Raw genomic sequence first — 17,093 nt, 5'->3', positions numbered from 1 at the left:
AAGTAAACTGATTACAATTACTTCTAGTTAGTATTAATAAATAATGACTCAGATGATTTTATAGGAGTCACTGAAAGCTATTGAGAATAATGTTTTGTTTTATTGAATGTGTCCCCCTAAGCAAGTAAAGGCTTTTGAGCTAATAGAAGTCTATCTCAGTCTACTCCATTAGAAGATCATAAAAGAGAATAAATAATAAGCCAAAAGACATAAACCCCTGTTTCTGATGAACAAATCAGGAGCTTGTTTTGCCTACCGTAAAAGGTATGGAAGTTAAGTGGCTAGAAATGTTAACCAGCCAAAGAGTCTAGGCCATATTCACTGTTTGAATTAAACGTATGCTACTTCATCCTGTTCTTCTGTACCTCTACCATAAGAAAGAATTGGAATTTGCCAAGCTCATCCATGGCCGGGGAAGAGCCATTAATATCACATCCACTCTCAGCTACAACTACCACAAGCAACGGAAAAGCCAGGGACCGTGAAAGAATAACTTGTTCTGGAAAGAAAGGTAAGAGAAAGGGATGGGTACTTAATGATTCTTCTTGTGATTATAACATTCTATCTGTTCCATGTTCCTTTTTCTTTTTGAATTTCCTGGTGGACAGAGGTTTGATTCAGCTAAATTATGGAAGATGACTTGAATAAAGTTGGCAAAAAGTCATTCTGCACTTATAGATATCAACAAAGAAAAAATGGCTGATATCACAGGGTTTGAGGATCACACAAACTTACCTCTAGATGTTCCAAGTTACTTGTTCTTTGAACAAGAACATTATCTTTTTGCAAGATGTCCCTGTACTTAGCAGTCAATTCATTGTATTGTTTATTGGCCAATTCTAGTTCGGACAGAGAAACACTATTATCCATAACTTTTTGGAGAGCTGCAATCTTAAAAATAGCCATCTCCTATAAAAATAAGGATACAATGAGTTAAATTAGTATATTGTTTTTTCTGGTAAGGCACTAGCCACTTTTGAGAAAGATAATACAACCAAAAGCAAAACTGATTTTAGAATAGTTTTTAAAAATAAGATTTCTCATGTAAGAAAAAATATTGCAATAATTTAATTTCTTTCATATAAAAAATCATGTTATTTGGAAATGTTTAATCATAATAAAAATAAAGTGAATTCTTTTATAACTCCTGTCATAGTAAAATGAAATTCAGTTAATTTGAGCAAAATAAAAAAAATCAGCAGGAAATGCATCAGTTAGACTGTATCTTTACCTAGCTTTTCTAAAGTTCATAAGATTAAAAAAATCACTTCCCTTTTGACACCTGGATGGCAAAATTAGCATTGCCATAGGTAACCTTTACAGCTTAGCTATCTCTACTTCTAATAGTTACAATGATTAACTGTATAATAAAATATTTTGTTGTTGTTGTTCACAGAAAGGAAACATTATTTAGGGAGAAAAAAGTTCTCTCCATCATAGCTATCTGTAATAAATAATATAAAAACCTTTAAGTTACTTGGTTCATGTTCTACTCATTAACTACACAGCTATAAAAAGTCACAATTCAAAGGCATAGTATTAACACCAAAAAGAAATGTCTGGACTTTCAGTTCTCTTCAAAGTAAACTGGTAAAAAAGCAGTACAAAGAACAACCAATTTTATGAAGTGAAAAAGATAAAGAATTTATAGTTATGATTCATTCTGAAGTAGAGTAATAAGGAAAAACAATTTGTAATGGTGTTTCAGGTCTCATTTTTACAACTTCTCTTCTCCATGTAAATAAGTATACACTATTCTACAATACCCTTGAGATTTGGTTTCACTTTTTCTTTGGGGAGGGTGAGGGAAGTTATGTTTCTGATCCCTTTAAAAATTACTTTTTCTTTTTTTTTGGTTTCCCAATTGTTGCAGAAAATTTAAAAAATCTTGGTTGAACAATCAGGTTGAAGAGGAAAAAATTCTAGTTCCTTTTCCCCTTCTATCTCAAACACTAGCTGTATTTGTAATATCCCAAGAAAAGTATATTCTACAAAATCTAATATAAAAATAAAAACAAAAACATTTCTTAAGTCTCAAAATTTTCTTATTAAATGTCCAAATAAAAATAGCTTTCATTTTTCAAAGGTTTCTTATTGCATCATGATTCAGCTTTAAGATTACATTGAAAAAAGGTTTATTAGCATAATAATTTCACCTATTACCATATTCAAGAAGATATGGTAAGGAACTCACGTTCATTTTAATTTTACTTTGAATTCTCCTGTTTATATGGTGCTATGTAAATTTAGACATGTCAAATGAACATACACATGCTTAAAATAAGCTATATAATGAGATCAGATGTAAATACAGCATGTAACATTTTGTGCCTTTGTTAACATTTGCAAAAGGAAACATTAGAAGGATAATCAGTCACCTACAGGAAAGGGGAGGTGAAAGTATACAGAGAGATTTTTCTGGCTGTATCTTTTGAACATGCAAATACTTCTATATTAAAATTCAATTTTTAAAAAAGGAGCAAAAGTAATCCCTAAAATTGAAAACAAATGAGCTTAAATGTATATTAAATGTATAACAACCATATGAAGGGAATTATTTGAAGTTAGTGTAGAATATGTAACCCCTTAGTAAGAGACAGTCAAAAGAAAATAAGAAATGTAAAGAAATTTTAAACTACATCTTTAGTGTTTTGTCACTATTAAAACTAACACAAGTGCATGGCCGGGCGTGGCTCAGCAGTTGAGCACTGACCTAGGATCCAGGAGACTGAGGTTCAATTCCTGGTCAGGGCACATGCCAGGGTTTTGGGCTCCATCCCCAGTCCAGGGCGTGCGGGAGGCAGCTGATCAATGACTCTCATTGATGTTTCTATCTCTCTCTCCCCCTCTCCCTTCCTCTCTCTGAAATCAATAAAGACATATTTTAAAAAAAACAAAAAACAAAACTAATACAAGATGCCCTAGCTGGTTTGGCTCAGTGGTTAGAGCGCTGGCTCATGGACTGAAGGGTCCCAGGTTCGATTCCGGCCAAGGGCACATACTTGGGTTGCAGGCTCCATCCGGGCCCTGGTCGGGGTGGATGCACAAGGCAACCAATCTATGTGTCTCTCTCACATTGGTTTTTCTCTCTCTCCCCCCTCTACTCTCTCTGAAAAGCAATGGAAAAAATATCCTCGGGTGAGGGTAAAAAAATAAAACTAATACAAGATTACTGTTTTCAAATTAATATATGAATATTGTAGGATAAAATAATTATTTTAATGTTAGATTTAATGTTACTTTAATAGAGATTTCTAGGTAAGAAAACAGAAACACAAGTACAAAATCAAAGGTTACTGAAAATTCCATACTATTTGTTTACCCTATAATGTTAAATTTGAGTTGATAATAACAATATGAACTTATGGTTTAAATACATACATATTTTCCTAATGTGTCCAACAGCAGTGACACTTAGTGACTAATTTTTTGGTATCTAAATCCCTTCCCCATTAAAAAGAACCGGACTCTTTAGAGAAATAGCTTATTCCAAGTCTGGATAAAAAGTATATAAGGTAAATCCTGGACATCTTATTGTGCCAGAAAACTAAGCTTTGAAGCTTGGTTCAAAGACTAATTGATTCTTGTCAAAAGGACACAAGAGACAGCTTTAAAGGCTAAAGTTGAGACAAAAGAACAATGACTACAACTCTTAAAGCATACTGAATATTTAAAAGTGTGTGAGTCTGTTAGGATATTTAAAAAAGAGAAAGTGGGAGTGGAGTGTGGGACAGGAACAAGTAGAAACAGAGTACAACTCTGTGTTCTGAAAATTGGTCCTTAAGAGAAAAAAATGAAGATTTTATATTATCTTTCCTTTCTAGTAAGAACAACAGTTCATGATAACCAAATAGCCTGGGGTAATAAGGGAAAGCTCATTTTACAAAAGAACATCTACTAACAAATGTAGAGAGCATAATATAACTAGAAAATCATAATTTTTGCAACTTCTAATGAAATAATTGAGTTGGGAAACAACAATCATCAGTGGATGCTAAAGCTATTGGAGAACTGGTGAAAAATTATTTATCTGCATGGTACCAAAATTTTTCCAAACAGTTAACTAAAATCACTTAATAATAGTATATCTCTCTATTAACACAGTATTTATCATGAAATATGGGACTACGAGATACTCTTGAAGTGATGCAATATAAAGTATCACTTATAAAGCAAAAAACATCAGTTATGAAGTATTCTTTCCAAAAATGTTTAACCTGAATATAATCAAGGCTTCCAAGGTGACTTGAGTATACAATGGATAGAAGAACAAGTAAAATTATACAGAATAAAAAAAAGCTGATAGTCATGTAAGTAGTCAACATTTTTCAGAGAGGAAAAAAAGAGGGATTCTATATTAAAAAGACTTGTGACACGTACCATTGAAATACAATGCAGGGTCATTGACTGGATCCTGGGACCACTAAGGAAATGTGAATGTGGTCTGGACATAATACAATAAGGAATTCTTGTCAATTTTATTAGGTGTAATAAAGTTATTGTGGTTATGTAAAAGAAAGGTTTTGATTTTAGAGATGCACACTAAAATATTTAGGAAAGAAATATCTGCAATTTAAATACTTCCACAGCCCGGCTGGGCGTGGCTCAGTCAGTGGTTGAGGGTCCACCTAGGATCCAGGCGATCGGGGTTCGATTCCTGGTCAGGGCACATGCCCGGGTTGTGGGCTCGATCCCGTCAGGGGCGTGCAGGAGGCAGCCAATCAATGACTCTCTCATCATTGAGTTTCTATCTCTCTCTCTCCCTCTCCTTTCCTCTCTCTGAAATCAATAAAGATGTATTTTAAAAAATAAATAAATAAAAATAAATACTTCCACAAAAAAACAAATGAAGCAATTATGGCAGAACGGTGATAAATGTTAACTATGAATCCAGAAGATAGGTGTTCATTATACGATCCTTTCTTCCTCATATTTGAAAATTTTCAGAGACAAATTTTCAGATATACCTTAAATCGTTGTAAACGTCCAATTTTTTCACCAACTTCAGCTTCCATTGATATCAACTCATTCTTCTGTTTCTCATTTTCTTTTCTAAGTTGGTGCTCCATTTCTACTAAAGTGGTATATTGCCGTATGAGTGACTTTTCATTCACTTGCAAGACAGTGATTTTTCTACTATTTTCTGAAAGTGTTTTTTTCACTTCATCCGAATCCATCTGAAGAGTATTGAGCAAATTCTGCACAAAGACACATATTACTTGTTGAATCTAGCTATCTTAATTTGTACAATATCGTATATTGATTTCAAAAGTGTTTTACTTACATTATATTCTTTTACTTTTATAGCATCTTGTTGAATTTGAGTCTCAAGTTTTTTCTTTTCCTCTTTCATTGTTTCAGATTCTGTTTTCCAAGACTCCTTTTCACTAAAAAAAAAAATTAAAACAACATTATGGTAAACCTAATAAAATATTTAACTGCAGGAAGAGATAACTTTAGATTATAGAAATTTAAAAGCTTCTTAAAACAAGAGATATTGTAGCTATTCTGTACCTAATAACATAAGAAAGTAAAAATTCTATTAAAAAATGATTTAGCCTGGAAGTTATATTTTTATTTAATAAATATAAGGTAGAAAAATTATTTTATAAAATCATTTTCATTATTCCATGAATCATCACTCTACAATTGCTACAATATAACAATTGCTGCTGAATCTTATAAACATTTTATTAAAAATAATTCTGGACATCAAGTCTCAATATTCTCACCCTATTTTTAAATTTGAGTATTAAATATTGTAAAATATTTAGAATACAAACAAAATTAGAAATCATTAGACTTAAAAGGAGATATGTTAGACACTGTTGCCTAATCAAGAGATATTCCAGGCATCTGCAATCAGCTTGGCATAAACTAATAATGCTGTTATTCTCTGTGCCACTGAAGGTTTAAGACTTGGACAGCTCAATAGCCAAATACTAGCTAATAAGATCTAAATCAATCTGCCAGAAGCCTCTGGAAAAAATTTTTTATCCAAAAATAAGAAGTTAGGTGGAAAAAAATGTCCCTCTTCTTCAATGGGCCAAATGGTTCCATCTTCCTTGAACTCCTGTATCTATTTTATAACTCACAGAAAGGAGATAATATGACCTACCCTATAATTAGCTATGGGTTTCTTGTTAGATCAGATAATAACCACCATTAGTGTTTAAATCACCTTTCATCAGGTATTTTAATTACTACTAAGAAAATTGTTCTATTGATATAAATGGGATGGCAGAGGTAAGGAGAAACAGATTAGTTCCCTATGAAAATATGAATAATTATGATGGTGATGATGAAAAATGATGCCAACAGCTGACACAAAGTGTTCATATATGTACCATGACATTTACAAAATGCTCATACCTGAACATTTTCATATAACTCACTTGTTTCATAACAGCCCCATGAAAAAGGTATTATAAATACTAAAAGAAATTACAGATATCACAGAAGTTCATAGATACTAAATTCAGACACATAAAGTGGAAAGGAAGAGTCAGGAGAGAAAGGTAAAACAAAATAAATATTTTTATGTTACATTCATCATTAACAAGAATATGCTGCAATTATATTTTTAAAACTTTGCTAACACTTATACCTTAGATATTCTTTATATAATAAGCTTTGCTGGTGACGGATTACTGCAAATTTTCTGTTATAGTCTTCAAGAGAATCTTCTAAATCCTTTAACTTATTTTCTTTACATTCTAGCTCCTAAAAATGGGTTTGGAAATAAGAATGAAAAAAGCATCATAATACATTTTAAATTTGAAGGTAGAAATTCATATTCTGGCAAGATTATAGAAAATTATATAAAGAAGAACAGTCACCATAAGCAGATCACTTCTATAATTACTTTGAACATTTTAGTTTAAGGCATATGGAATGAGGCAATATGTGTAAAAGTACTACAAAACAGGTAAATTAATTATCATATATGATAGTTATAGTAATCACATAAATTATCAGATACAGTAGTTGCATATTTACCTCTAGTCATTCAGCACCACATACCCTTTTGTGAACATATACATACATTTCTCCATCCGAATTATCCTTATTAATTCTCTTCAAAGATGAAGAAACTGGGACTTAGAAGATTAAGTAACTTACTCAACATTAAAGCTCATTAGCAGTAAGTACCCTTAGCAATCATTTCCTAAGCACATATGCTGAGCTGGGTGCCAAGTACTTTAAATATATGTAGATGCAACACTGGAGATCAGGTCTGTCTGACTCCAAAGGCCTTGCTGCTTCCCTCACTCTATGCTGCCTTAGGGTTGAAGTCTAAGTACCTGTTTCACAAACAGGTTTTCAGAGTTCCAATCAGTGCTCTCTCTCTATTCTACCACAGTGCCTTTTCATGTTTTTTATATAAAGATAAGAAAAATGAACTTAATCCAGAGCAACATGACAATGCCATAATGCCATTACTCTTTCATAGGGTCCCTATATTGCAGAAGAATGAAAGAAACCATGAAGAGTGCTAACATTATGAATTTAAAAGTAATGTATAATGCCAATTATAAAGTGATGTTCTAATAAGTAGTTAAGGTTGTCCCTTCCTGACTCAGATAACATATAAATTTCAATATCCAGAAAAACATTAATGTAATTTCAAAATATAAAAACAAGAATTTGATCATCTTAACTCAAGTGTATTCAGAAATGGATTATCTACGAAAGGGAAACAGAAGTACTTATAATCAAAAACACATTCTCATTTATTTGAACACACTTTTGAAATTATTCTGTAATGTATGCAATGTTATGGATATTCACATTTCAAATTAAATAATTAAAAATACTGTTCATTAGGCCATTCATAATGTCCACAATATAGATGGCAACACTGAGAAACAAACACAGGGCAAGCAGTACGCATTCTAATTTGCTGATGGATTAACTAACACTTTACAGGGTAAAGAAAAAAAGAGAGATAAAAGAAGATTTAGTTTAAAAGTTTTTTCTTGCTGTTAAAAAAAAAAGGAATCATTTTAATCATCACACTCAAAAGCAGTGTCAGACTTTCACTTGAATTGCTTTTCTAACCAGCAATAAATAAAAGTGCTCACTTTAGCCCTGGCTGGGTGGTTCAGTTGGCTGGAGAGTTGTCTCACACACCAAAGGTTGTGTGTTGAATTTCCAGTCAGGGCACATACCTATGTTGTGTGCTCAATCCCTGGTCAGGGTGTATATGGGAAGCAACCAATCAATGTTTCTCTCTCTCTCCCCTCCTTCCTCACTCTTAAAAAAATATCCTTAGGTGAGGATTAAAAAAATAATAAAATAAATACATATATAAAAGTGCTTACTTCATTTATACATTACTACCTTAGAGCAGCTGCATAGTATCCCACCTGTCAATCATACATTTCATATGAATAATACCCATATGAACAAGATGTGTCAGCATGCTTCTCATGCAGATAAATGGAATAAATTGATTTTATCCATAACATTCCATCTAACATCAAAATCCATTAAAAACATATATCTGTTAATATTCTAAGAACTCAAAGAATATGTGAAGACTAAATTTAGAAACATACTACTGATTGTTTTGGTTATTAACATGTAAAAATTTTAGTACCTGTAAAATATGTATTAAATATTCATTCAGAGAATTGATAATATTGGCACTAGATGGTGCTATCCCATCAGGTAAGTCTACTCCTTTAAAAACAACATTTGATCCTTCTGATTGCCGTAAAAGACTGGTTTCTTTTTCAAGATGATCAATCTGAAAACAAAGAGTTTAGGAATGAGAATCAAATCTCTTATACCCAAAGGGAGACAAATTTAAAAGCATCCACTAAATATTTTTTAAAAGTAGATATATGAATGTCCTGCCAGGAATTAATTAAACCATAATTTAATTTCTATTTAGAAATGCCTTAGTATAGCCCGGGCAGTGTGGCTCAGTGGTTGAGCATAGGCTAATGATCCAGGAGATTGGGATTCAACTCCGGGTCAGGGCACATGGGCTGGTTCAGTCCCCAGTGGTGGGCATGCAGGAGGCAGCTGATTAATGACTCTCTCATCATTGATGTTTCTCTCTCTCTCTCCTCTCCCTTCCTCTCTCTGAAATCAATAAAGACATATTTAAAAACACATAAAAAAGAAATGCCTTAGTATACACTTAGAATTTTTATATTCTTTTATATTATAAGGCACTTATTTTTCCACTTAACTTTATAAAAAAAGTCCAACCAGGTGTTTTCTTAATGATGAAAGAATTAATTTAAGGGGCATTGTCTAATAAGTCATTTTTTCAAAAATTAAAAGTTTCACATTATACTTATGTTCAATGCTTAGCATTATCTTTTATTTGATAAAGTTCTCACCTTTAAATTTGCTTTTGCTAACTGCTGAGAATAATTTATAGCCTCCTTCCGAGCTTCCCTGAGCTCCTGTCTTAATTCTTCATTCCTCCCAGTAAGCTGATCAACTTGGGCTTTCAAATGGAGACTGGCATCAAAGATTCCTTCTGCATTCTTTGATTCTATAGCCTAACAGATTTAGATTATATAGAAGAAATGTGAAGAAAAACACTAAAATCATAGTTTAAAAATCTACTTTTAAATAAATTCATATTTAAGCATTTTACTATTCCCATTGCCATGTATAATAACAAAATAAGCCAAATGTATTTATTTATGAATTTAAATTTATAAAACTCTATTTTAACTCACATCAGTATTACCAAGCATAGTAAGTACTTCATTATAACAATTAACAAACATCTAGCTAATCTTAGTAGACTGATAGACTAGCAAAACAACTGAACAGGAATAGGATGGCAAGGGGTCACATCTTAACTAATCTCTTACTAGCTCGGCAAGTTACTTCAATTCTTTATACCTTAGTTTCCTTACCTCTAAAGAGGAGAAAATAATATTAACTGTCAACTTCACAAGGTTTTTATATAGTCAAAATGTGATATATAGGAAAATACTCTGAAACTATGCAGCACCTGAATTTAAAGCATGAGCAAAGGAATGAAAAAGTTACTACATCCAGTTAGTGAATTTTTCATTGCTTCCTCTCCACATTGAAGCAAACATGGTAACAAAGGCAAAGTATGATAACATAGAATTATCCAAGAGTGCTGGATAAGAAAAACTAGTATGTCAAATATTAAAGTATCAAAGCAGCTTCACTCGTCCTAATTCTCCAATAGTCATAAACCCATGTACACATCTACATAATACATACATATATATATATGTATATATATACATACACACACACACACACACACACACACACACACATTTGGACTTTAAAAGAACTATATGGAATAAACCTGTTAAATGCAAAGTACAGCTTCAGAAAATGAAGGTTGAAGACAAAGTGACAGGATGAGTAAAACCAAATGTAATCTCATAATCAGGAAGGTGAACTGGCATTTAACTCTGGGTGGTAGATTTATAAAAGTAAGCCTTTACCCTAATGAGATCAAAGTAGGACAAGTTATTCTAACTCAAAGGGGATACCAGGAAGACAGAAGTAGGTAGAAGGGGATATTCTGATGGACAACAAAGTCGTCTAGTTTGTTGTCTTGCTAAGAAATAGCACCATGCTGTCTACATGGCCTTTTGGTAAAACAAGACTAAATTAGATAGTGATTAGGGGCACTGAAAAAAACAACAACTATAATAATAGCAAGTGAACTGAAGTGCATAAACTAGAATTATCTGATTTCAAGTGTCATTGATTCTGAAAATTTCTTAGAGGGGGTATTATTAGGTTATTTGTGAGTTTTAGACAAGGCATATGTTTCAGAAAAAAGAATGATAACCCAGAATAAAAGCAGATAAAATCTACGGGAGCAGTGGGCCTAAGAAGGCCAGAGGCTGTCAACTGAAATAGAACTCAAAATTTTCTGGGCTGTTCATTTACTAAATAGTTTCCCTTGGAGAATAAAGTTTGATCTGAGATTCAATATTAGTAGTGGGCAGCATTATAGACAAAAGATGTTCACATAAGAAAGCATGAAGAATCATTTTAGACATTCAAAATACCAATAGCAAAGGCAAAAAAAAGTCACCAACCAGAGAAGAAGTCAGAATGAGTAATATATAGAAGGAATCAAATCACTCTCATAAATTACGTCAAATGGCTGTCTTGCCTCAGGAGGTTTTTATCATACCAGTCTCTATCTCTCTAATAAGATAGTGTCATTAAAAAAAAGTATTCAACTATTGACTAGTCATCACTAAAAAAGCAATTCAATGAATAATGAGAATTTTTTTCTATTTAAATCAAGCACAAATTTGGGAAACAACATAAATGTGGATGGATTATATAAATAACATTAAAAATCTAAATCTAAAATGTACATTTTATTTGTTTATTTAATTATCATTAATTCTTTAAAACTTTTTAAGTCCTTATATGGTAAATATAAATAGATTATTTGATGGCTAAAATATTTCCTATAACAATGCCTAATTCTTAAATATTTAAAATATTCTTACTACACTCTATTACACTTCCAGTTTTGTAGCATAAGGCCCTAATAGGCCTACCCTCCCACATTTAACAAGTGAATGCAAAAACGCCAATTTAAAGGTTCTAGAAAATAAACAAAAGCAAGCATATTTGGGAGAGGACTTGGAACTTTAAAAATGGAACCACCCAGGAGTGACTTGCCATGGATAAGGCTTTCCTGAGGGCAGCCTGCCATTGCAGTGACCTGTCAATTTTCTGGCCCAGAACCAGAGGACAGAGCCAGCCCAAAGCCACAGGAAAGTGAAAGGGGAATCCAGAAAGAAAAAAAGCTAGCAAAAGGGATTTCTAAATTCTGTGTAAAAACTCTGCCAGGTCTAAGGCTGACAGTTGAAGCAGAAGAATGGAGATGAGAGGAAAGTATCAGTGAGCTTAAAGAAAACCAATAGCAATTATACAACTGGGAAAAGACAAGACAACAAATTAGGGAAAAAATGAACAGAGCTTCAGGGACCTGTGGACAACACCAAAAGGTCTAAAATGTTTCACTGGAGCCCTGGGTGGGTGGCTCGGTTGGTTGGAGTGTCATCCCGCACACCAAAAGGTGGCAGGTTCTATTTCCAGTTAGGGCACATACCCAGACTGCAACTTCGACCCCTGGTTGGGGAGCATATAGGAGGCAGCCAGCCGATCAATATTTTGCTCTCTCTCTTTTCCTCTCTCTAAAATAAATTTTTTAAAAAAATTTAAAGAACACACTATCTCTTATTAAAAAAATAAAATAAAATGTTTCACTGGAGTTCCAGAGAGAATGGTACAGAAAAAGTAATTAAAGAAATGACTGGTGGAAAACTTCCCAATTGCGGTGAATATCGTAAGTAAACAGACTCAAGCAGCTCAGCATAACCCAAACAAGATACATATACACATACACAAATGTGTGAGCACACACACCCAGGCACATTATAGTCAAACTGGTAAAAATCAAACATAAAGAAAAAGTTCTGAAAGCAGCCTGAGAAAAAAATACACATTACATACAGGGAACAATGACACAAATGACAGCAAATGTCTCATCGGCAACTATAGAGACCAACTATAGTGAACAACATCATTAAAGTGATGAAACAACAAAATGAAACCATTAATATAAAAAGATGACTTACATTAACTAGTCTTTCAAGACTAGGAATTATTAGAGATGTTTCTCCTCCTTTAACATCAGGATCTTTCTGCATTTCCTTAATAGCTTGCAATATTTCTTTCATACCTCCTTCAAGTTGTTTATTTTCTTCAACTAACTCTTTTACTAAAATGACATATGTTTCTCATTGAATGAATACATCTTTTTCACAATTTGCCCTATTCTATATAGATGACAAATGGCTCACATATAGTAAAAGTAACCCACTTATAAAATGCAAATGCAAATAAATATACGAAAAAAGTTCAACTACAAATCCAATGTGTGAATAGCTGAGCTGAATAATACACCTACTGAAATCATGTGCATATACATATATCTCATAGCTTAAAGAAATACATAAATCATATGTGTACTTTTTACCTTATATTAAATTTTTAAAAAAATTGTTTACTTTCATTAGAGAACAAAATAGAAAAAAATAGACTTATTTATCATCACAAAAATATTCTAAGAACATTCTCTGAATATGAATATAGCCAAAGCAAACCAAATGGATGAAAGAGAAACTAACATTTATACCTTATGGAGGTAATTAAAGCTAAAATAGATTAGAAAACAGAGTATATTACAGTCCTTTCAGACCCGTGATTTTCAGTATAGGATAAATAAGTTCAGAAAAATAAGAGATAATACTAACATTTATTCTGAAATTTGGCTATTATTGTTTTACTTCTTTCTAAATCTCTTTCCTTTTCAATTAGTTCTCTTGAAAGAAATTCACTCTGAAAAAAGCATAAAGAAAATAAATTAACTTTTTTACAAGATATCACAATAGTTTAGTTTTGAAGTTTTAAGGAAGTGTGATCAACTGAGGTGTAACACACCAAATACAAGCTATAGAGACATAATAACAGTCATAAAAATAAAATAAAATCTAAACAGTAAGACAGACAGTGATTTTCTTCCCACTTTCTCCCTCCCTGCCACACCTATGGCAAAAAGCAAACAGATATAAAGAAGGTTTTGTCTTTAGTATCCCAATTATCTCTTTTAATGTTCACACTACCTGTTCTGACTGGCTTCTATGATGTTCAAGCTCTATTTCTGCATTTCTACTCTGTGCTTCCTTGATCAATAAATCCTGTGCTATGACTTCACTCTAAAGAAATATTTAATAAATTAGGCAATCAATGAGTTCATATCAAATATATTGCATTTTTAGATTTTTAAAAAATAGAATGTGCATAAATTAATGTTACTGTGCATTTTTTAAAATCTTATAATTACTACTTATAGAACTTTGTTAGAAAAGTTATAAAGAGTTAATAAAAAAGCAATCCCAGGAATATAATTTGGAGGAAAGCTCACCTGAGATCTAAGAAATACTACTTCTCTCCATAGCTGTTCTGTAAAATTTTCAAGTGGATCTATCTGAGATAATTTTGATTGTGCAGTAATAGGCACAGGGTCTGGAAGATTAACTTCAAATTTACTTTTCAAAATCTCTGCCTGAAAAGGTACTTCACTTTTTCTTATATCTTCCTTCAAACTGCTATCGGCGTATTTTATTTGGGTCTGAACCTGCTCATCTTCTGATGCTGCTACTTGTGATATATCCACGTCAGCTTGAGTTTGTTGACAAAATGTTGCAGATTTTTGCCTAAATGATAAGTTCTGCATTAAGTCTGAAGCTGTTGATAAGGCTTGTAAAGATGAATTGCTTTTTTGTGTGAAACTTGTTTTCTCAAGTGCCTGATGGCTTTCTGACACTTTCTTCATAGAGTCGTCAGAAAGAGAGTGTAAGAAGTCATTTATTTCTTCATGACTCTCCCTACTAAAGGTACTGACTAATGATTGTAGATTTCCTAAAGATTGTAGACATGGTGCTTTAAAAATCTCCCTTATTGTAATAGTTTCTGGAAGTGTATTATCATTTACTTGGGTAGATGAGGAATGTGTAGTTAAAGAGACAAAAGGATCCACTTCACTTGCTACACTATGATGAACTTCAGATAACATTCTTGATAAGGATCCTATGGTCATGTTCTCTTCTGACTCTTTTGGATAAGATTTTGGAATACTGAATGATGCTCTCCTATGCAGCAGCTCTATTTTATCTGATTTCCTAATCTGCATTCAAAATAAATAATGTCTCATTAATCAGTCTTTTAATCAACAGAATATTTAAATAACAAAACATTTTTCTTTTACTTAACAACTATTAAAAAAACAATGTCCAAAATGAGATAATGGGGCAGAAATGAAAGAACTGACATTTTTCTTTATTTTCTTTCCCATAGCAAATACTGTTTACCTTCGAATGTGCTACGTTCATATTGTCAAGGCTCATGAAATCAAATTTTCTTTCTCCCATTCTACTTTCTTGAGAGAAGCTTTCTGTTAGGTTCAGGTCCTCAACTGTTAATCCTACATATAAAAGATATAACAAATTAGACAAAAAAATCTCTCCTATTATTTCAATTCTTTCATTCTTAAAAACTAGAGGTGAAGGAAGGCCTGGGGAGAGGGTGGGAGGGGGGTGGAGGGTATCAAGGAGGGGACATCTGTAAAGCTTTCAACAATAAAGATAGATAAAATTTTAAAAAACTAGAATCAAGTTTTAATTCAAAAAAAGGTAGATTATTTCCAAAATCCTTCATCTACATGTAGCCTATATAACCTCTGATTTGACTCACTTTTAATAAGATATTAATAGAGAAACTAATATAAACTTTATCTTCTCTATCATTCCTTATCCGTTCTATATATGAAGTATTAATAAGTACTAAAACAGTTAAAAGACACATATAAAGTAGACAAGAATCATGAATAATGAGAAAACTGGTTCATATACTAATAAATTACAAAGTCTTGCCCTTTTAGAAATTTTTTGATGTATTATAGAAACCAAAATGCTAAAAAATCCCAAAACAAACAAACAAAATAATCTATTATTCATAGGGACTTATGGACTTAGACCAAGTTAAAAACAAATCTCTTCTCTATGATCTTCAATAGCTATGACACCTAACCAACTGTTCTCTTTATCTTTTTCTCACGTAAGATAAACAAAAAAATGTTAATTTTTTATTCGACAAGACATTATGTAGTAAAGAATAATGTATTAAGAAAGTTTTCAATGCATAACTCTCTTAAGAAAAGATAACGTATTATCAGTAACACATATTAACATAAAATTACTAAGGTTTATCATTACTAATCACAATTTATTGATGTTGTCTACAAATTAATAGAGGCTTTACTGTAAATTTTTCAAAGTCCATGGTTTGTTTTTTATTTACTTGTTTTACTGTTTGTTTGTTTGTTTTTACCGGTTTCAGACTTAGGACTGAACCCAGTAATGCTCATTTAAATAATTTTCAGTGGGCCATTATTTTCATTTATTAAACTTATAGCAGAACCACAGTAATACAGCAATAATATTTCTAACATACATAGAATTTCAGATCCAGACAATTTATTTTTCCAATGATTCTTTTAACGGTTTGGAATAACTGAGTATACCTGAAGTTGCAGTTCTTTTTCCTTTTTCTTGAGCCATTTGGCGAATTTTTTTTTTCAGATCAAGCCGTTCTTCCTCTAAACTTTCAATCTACAAAGTATAAATGATTAGTATTTTCCTTTAGTTCAACCAGAAAAATAACCAATTGATTACTGCACTTGCCTCTTTCAAAAGAATCTGGTTTTCAGCTCTATACTGTTGCTGTTTCAAACTTTTGCTATTTCTAAATTCAGTTAAGTCAATCATTGTCTTCGGCTCAAGACCTAAAATAGAAAGCAATATGATTAAAACCTTATCAACATTCAAATGCACTACAAAAACTTCATATGGAAACTAGTTATCATCAAGCAACTGGTTATAATTTATTAAGTCAGCATCACTAAGGAATAGGGTGCATTTTGTACAAGAATTTTCCTGATGTTTGAACTGTAACCCTCCAAGTTTAAATTTTATCACAATTATTAATGGAAATCCTGACAAAATCTGTTTAGGGTCCGTCTTCTCACAAGCAGACTTGGATTGAATAAAACGAACTTGGGTTCAATTCCCACTCTTAGCTATTCACTAAGTCACAGGGATGAAACTGTGTATGTATATATATTTTTTGGTTTGTTGTCAGGGATATAATAAAATCAACCCAAATAAGGCGCTTAGTGCAGTGCCTGGCACATAGTACTAATTATTTAATATCAAGAATATCAGTTGCTCTGCCTGTGGAGTAGCCACTCTCTGTCTCAGTGCTTCATTAATAAACTCCCTTTCGCCTGGCCGGGCATGGCTCAGCGGTTAAGCATCGACCTATGATCCAGGCGATCAGGGTTCAATTCCCGGTCAGGGCACATGCCCGGGTTGCGGGCTGCAGCCGATCAACGACTCTCTCATCATTGATGTTTCTATCTCTCTCTCCCTCTCCTTTCCTCTCTCTGAAATCAATAAAGATATATTTTAAAAAAATAAAAA

At 32.4% G+C, this 17,093-nt stretch overlaps 1 protein-coding gene across 2 annotated transcripts in view; it reads right to left on the bottom strand.

Moving 5' to 3' along the window:
- Positions 1-17,093, bottom strand: part of CEP290 (centrosomal protein 290) — an 85,221-nt gene that overhangs the window by 46,153 nt on the left and 21,975 nt on the right. The window contains exons 15-26 of one of the 2 annotated variants that reach the window (XM_081127578.1): positions 16,296-16,396; positions 16,136-16,223; positions 14,925-15,037; positions 13,979-14,740; positions 13,308-13,392; positions 12,630-12,772; positions 9,357-9,521; positions 8,603-8,752; positions 6,608-6,723; positions 5,285-5,387; positions 4,968-5,198; positions 736-909 (exon numbers count right to left, since the gene is read on the bottom strand). In XM_081127578.1, coding sequence (XP_080983704.1) covers positions 736-909; positions 4,968-5,198; positions 5,285-5,387; positions 6,608-6,723; positions 8,603-8,752; positions 9,357-9,521; positions 12,630-12,772; positions 13,308-13,392; positions 13,979-14,740; positions 14,925-15,037; positions 16,136-16,223; positions 16,296-16,396 — 2,231 coding nt within the window. The remainder of the gene's footprint in view (positions 1-735; positions 910-4,967; positions 5,199-5,284; positions 5,388-6,607; positions 6,724-8,602; positions 8,753-9,356; positions 9,522-12,629; positions 12,773-13,307; positions 13,393-13,978; positions 14,741-14,924; positions 15,038-16,135; positions 16,224-16,295; positions 16,397-17,093) is intronic. The other variant, XM_081127579.1, reaches the window with a different exon arrangement.

The sequence above is a fragment of the Miniopterus schreibersii genome (genome assembly GCF_964146895.1).
Source record: "Miniopterus schreibersii genome assembly, chromosome: 2".
In the NCBI taxonomy this organism is placed as follows: domain Eukaryota; kingdom Metazoa; phylum Chordata; class Mammalia; order Chiroptera; family Miniopteridae; genus Miniopterus; species Miniopterus schreibersii.
The sequence above is the reverse complement of the archived record's forward strand: the minus strand, read 5'-3'. Positions and strand labels throughout refer to the sequence as shown.